Genomic DNA, 5,181 nt, shown 5'->3' on the forward strand with positions numbered 1-5,181 from the left:
CCCAGACCACTCCCCTAGGTAGCACAAAATAGATCTGAGGGCTTGTCGCAAACGTATAGAAGGGGGTTAAGGTGGGGCAAGATGAGGGTTTGCTTTTGGAATACATCAGGTGTCATCAGGCCTCTCTCTCCCTGAGGGGGGCAGAGAGAGTGAGAGGGACAGCGATGGGTTTAGATCCAAGGAATGGAAAGACAAAGAAGAAGGAGCAGTGGCGGCTTTCATCTGTTTTCTCGACAGGGCCCCACCGTCGTCTGGCTCGAGCTCTTCCCTTTGAACCCTTCCTCCCCATCCCCCATGTCCCCTCTTCCATCGCCTCCTCTGTTCTTCTCCCCTGCCAGCCCGGTCCAGGGGATGGCCAAGAAGCCCTGAGGGTCCATCAGCTCCAGGCCCAGAATCTCCCTGCGGCCCTCCCTGCCCCGGGACGACAGCAGCATACCCCCTTGGTCCAGGCTGCCTGTGCTGTTGCACTTCTTCACCGCTCCTCCGGGGTACGCCAGCGAGCTGGGTGACAGCAGAGACGTCAGCGACAGGCTGCTCAGCATCTCTGACAAGTGTTCGCTGTTGCCCGCTTGACTGGAGCCGCAGCCCCCGATGGACGAGCCGATGCCTATGCCCAGGTCTTCTTCTTCTGAAGGGTCGATAGAGTCGTCGCGGGTGTAGCCCGGGCTGGTGCTACCTCTGCCGCTGCTCTGGCTCCGCTGGTGGCCCCTGGTGGCCTGGAGGGTTAGAGCAGAGGGGCTGGGCCTCGTTCTCAGGGGCTGGATGGGCGAGCAGATGGTAGTGCTGTCCTCAGGCAGTGGGAGCGGGCAGAGCAGTGGTAAGGGGGACATGGGCAAGGGCAACTCCAGGTTCTGGGGCGGAGAGACGCTGAAGCTCAGTCCTTCTTCCAGGGTGGTCTGAAGGCTGCCCTCAGAGCTGCCTGTGGCCAGGGACGAGTCACTGTGGGACGGGTACTGGAGACAGACATGGGGGGGAGATCAGGATATGAGTGCAACTTATTTCTCATTCTAAAGGCTCATTTATGCTCCCTTTGCGTACCAAAATAAAGATGTCCATTTCAAACGATAACCATCACTGCCCACATACTTCCGTGCGCATTTTATGTTGGCATCATGTTAATACACCCACTAGAGGGCTGTAGAGAGTCAAATGTGTGTGTATGTGTGTGTGTGTGTGTGTGGGGGGGTACTGCTCTGTTGAATCTGTATCCGTAAGCTTTTAGAAAACTTGCAAAAAATACAAAAACGACAAAATGAACACAGAGTACAGACAGAAGGGCTCCCTCCGCATCCGTATTTAATGTTGAGCATAAGACCTTAAGAATGTTACCAAGATCTGTTTTGATCGTACTCAATGTGTGCTGCTGGCTACAATCCAGTTTTCACAATATTAATGTCATTCATCATCATCTGTCTGTCATCATGGACCACTCTACAGGCCATTTCTCATTGAGAAGTGCATAAGAATTGATCTTCCATCCCAGCTTCACTGTTAACATCAATCTAATTACTTCCTCAAGGCTACACCTGTCTATTGGCCCTGCCCATTATTAGTGTATTCCAATCTAATCTTGTGTTTTTTTTTTTTATTCCGAACAATACCTCTGACACCCCCCCCCACCTACCTGTGTACAGAGCATCTTGCTATGGGCTCCTGGGGAGCGGAGGGAGGCCCAGGAGGCCGGGGAGGTCAGCCTAAGGCCTCTCGTCAGGCGCAGACTGGTGCTGCGGGGGGGCGCTGGGATGACTGCTGCTGCAGGGTGGAAGAACTCTGCAGGCAGATGACAGAGAGGAGACCTGCCACTGGCTCCGTCTTCTCCTTCACTCCTCTGCTTGCTGTTGCCGCTGGAGACCCGACCTTGAGGAGGGAATATGCTGCTTCAATGTCGGTCCCATGTCAACGAATGCTTTCTATAATAAACGCTGTTTTATGTTTTGAATGAGCATCCCTTCCTGGAAAGGATCAACGTGCATTTCATTAATGTATGTAGAACCAGTTATAGTGGATGCACAGACACTATACTCATATACTGTATATATCCAGGCGATAGGAGCCATCTATTGGCACGATGAAGGTGCTTTATTTTAAATCTTCTGTATGTTTTACTTTACTGTATTTATATCTACATCTACTGTATATTATTTTCTGTGCAAATGTCCAAATTTCCCCTCTAGGATCGATAAAGTTCCGCTTATTTCATTTTATGATAGAAACACGAGATGCCAAGAGTATATGGCTCATAAATTGAGCAGCTATTATGGCTACTAGCCAAGCCCAGATAGATTTGTGAAAGAACGCCAGCCTTCTTGGTTGTATTTGCTTAACATCAAGAACAAAACCTGCCTGTGAATACCTGGTCTGTTAAGGAAAGCAGACGCTAACCTGGATAAGCCCTCTTCCATTCTTCACAGAGGCTCCTTTACTGTGTTAACTGTTGTTGTTTACAGCTGTCTTTATGTAGCCTTTATGTTTTTATGCTGTCATGAAATTTGAAGCAAAGTTTATTGAATCGAGAGAAGAAAAAAATGTATGGTGATATCTGACTCAAGGCGCCCATATCTACACCTCACTTTAAAAATAATGTTTTATAGAAATGTATTATAAATATCCATTGCCCCTTGAGTGCTCTCTTCCTCACTGTTTATGGTTACGTTATGGGGAGCTATATTCACAGGAATTGACCAGGGGAAACCATAAATACAAAACAAATGGCCATATCTTGTCGCATTCAGTCGCAACGTGATCTTATAACATTTCATTGGATTCTGTGACAACAGCACCAACTGGACAAAACATTTTCACCTAAACGTTGGCTAATGCAGGGGTTCCCAACCTTTTTTGGCTTGTGACCCCACTTTTCACTTTCACTAATATCATCAGTGACATCAATCAATGCTGACTCTTTTACTCAGAATTCTGACTTTAATCCCAGAATTCTGACATTAATCTCAGAATTCTGGCTAATCTCAGAATTATGACCCCCCTCCTTCAAAATGAATGATGACCCCCCTCCTTCTTATTATGACCCCCCTCCTTATTAATATGAATTATGACCCCCCTCCTTCAAAATGACGTTCAATTCTGACTTTAACCTTTTTCTCAGAATCCCGACTCAGAACTCAAATACAGAATTCTGACTTTAATCTGAGAATTCTGACATTAATCTCAGGATTCTGATTTCTGAGTAACACCCTTACTTGACCTTGCTACTTCAATGTCACACTTCTTCCCGTTACTTGTGCTTCCTTCATGTAATCCTTTAGCGGTGTAAAGATTTTACATGCAGAGAGCACAGATTTGCATGTCAAGATTAGTGCTTAATATTTCACCCTAACCCTGCTGCAGTAAGCCGACATCCACAGGGTCATTTTTGAAAATAGTTTTGAAAATCTCTCCCCGACAAAACACCTCGCAATGCTTGGTTAAGCTGATGTGGTATTATGATAAGAGCCACAAAGCACAGATCACAGAGATGTCAAATCAAATTGGAGCATAAATTGGTCATAAGTGCAAACTCACATCAGAGAAAATGCATTTGTCCATTGAAATCGGTGTCTCATTTCACATTCCTTTGATTTCCATGCAAATCAGCCCGGGGCTACAACTAATATACGATATGTCTGGCTTCACTTACCAGGGCTGAGGTGAGGTGAGCGTGTTTGTATCTCCATCTCCAGCAGTGCCGTCTCCTCCTCCAGCCCAGAGCTGAGGGACCTGCAGGGCACCTGGGTCTGCTGGTCTCCTGCCTGATCTGCTCCACACCCAGCCTCATCCGAGCTGTGCGAATCACTGCTGCTGCTTCCCTGGAACACCATGAGTGCACACTGACATTGAAGAGAAAGTATTTTCCAATAAATCTATACTGTAGGATAGGTTTGCTTGGAAAGAATAGTGTGTGGCCTTTCAACCAGGCGGCAAGCTCGGGCTTTGACAGATGAAGCCTACGCAGAAGTGATCAAAGCTGTAGTTCCTTGAATGGCCACTTGAGACTGGCTCCAAAAGGGAGTCGTTCCCTATTCACTCCCATGTTAAAATGCCCACCTTTACAACAGGATTAAACATGTTTACAGCCGGGTTAAAAAAACGGTTTTGGTCTAAACAGCTAATTTCACCTTTGATGACAACTGTACGGGGGGGGGGGTTGAATTTTTATATGACTCACCCATTTAGAGTAAATGATAGAAAAAGACTGTTTGGGCGCGATCGACAGGTCGCCTGTCCAGTGATTGCAGCTATTGCAGCGTTTTGAACAGGAAGTTGTGACACAATGGGTCAAGTGGGCGGGGCTACATAAGGTGAATAAGCTTCACATAAAATAGGAATTCAGACATCCAGGGGGGGAGGGATACATTGCATAAAAAATATGTTAATGTGATGAAAACAGCTGGAGATGGTCATTTACATAAACTATGCTATATCGGCTCATCATCATCAGCATAACTTGAGGTTATCAACAGCCTCCTCTTTATTTCCTCTACACAGGGCCAATGTAAGCATATGATTAGCATCATCCAGCATTGTTAGAATGACACTTCCTGGTTGAAACAAAGGCCAATAGGAGCTACCTAGAGAGAAAGCAGTCCCTCAGGCACCCTGCACGTATCAACAAGCCCTCTGATTCACATCATCCCTCAAGCTTCTCACTGCAGCATCTGTGAAGGGCCAAGAACTGCTCGTGAACCCAAAGAGACGGCTATTGTCACTGTAATCTTATATATTTCAAACAATAAACGCTGGGTGTAAATGTTTGCATGCGTTGTGTGCGTGTGCCATGCCGGGGAACTATCATCGCTAATGTAGGAGCTGTATAATTGCGTGTGCCTTTGTGCCTTCATTCCCACACACACACTTTCCTATTCTATTCCCGATGCTTGAGAACCCGACGCAGGCTATTCCCAAACCTCCCATCCGTTCTCACCTTCTGTCCTCCCCTCCCATTGTTTTGGTCCTCCTCTAATGAGCGTGCGTTTGCAGCCGCGCTTGGCGATTTGGGGCTTATGTGGTGCCCCGGTACCAAGGAGTATTACCCCATTACAGAGCAGGATGTCGCGCAAGGAGGGATGATAAGGAGAGGAGATGGAGGGGCCGGAGGGAGCTGGGGGAGGAAGTGTGTAACAGCCAGAGGGGGTAAGAGCGAGGGAGGAGGTGATGCGGAAAAGATAATAAGAAGTGTGGGAGGGA

The 5,181-nt window shown here is 47.3% G+C and overlaps 1 protein-coding gene across 1 annotated transcript in view; it reads right to left on the minus strand.

Moving 5' to 3' along the window:
• Positions 1-218: 218 nt before the first annotated feature.
• Positions 219-5,181, minus strand: part of LOC310788468 (voltage-dependent T-type calcium channel subunit alpha-1I-like) — a gene marked incomplete at both ends in the record, with an annotated part of 218,268 nt that continues 213,305 nt past the window's right edge. The window contains 3 exon segments of the mRNA XM_083650017.1: positions 219-953; positions 1,625-1,857; positions 3,635-3,803. Coding sequence (XP_083506143.1) covers positions 219-953; positions 1,625-1,857; positions 3,635-3,803 — 1,137 coding nt within the window.

The sequence above is a fragment of the Poromitra crassiceps genome (genome assembly GCF_964638095.1).
Source record: "Poromitra crassiceps genome assembly, chromosome: 13".
Classification (NCBI taxonomy): Eukaryota; Metazoa; Chordata; class Actinopteri; order Beryciformes; family Melamphaidae; genus Poromitra; species Poromitra crassiceps.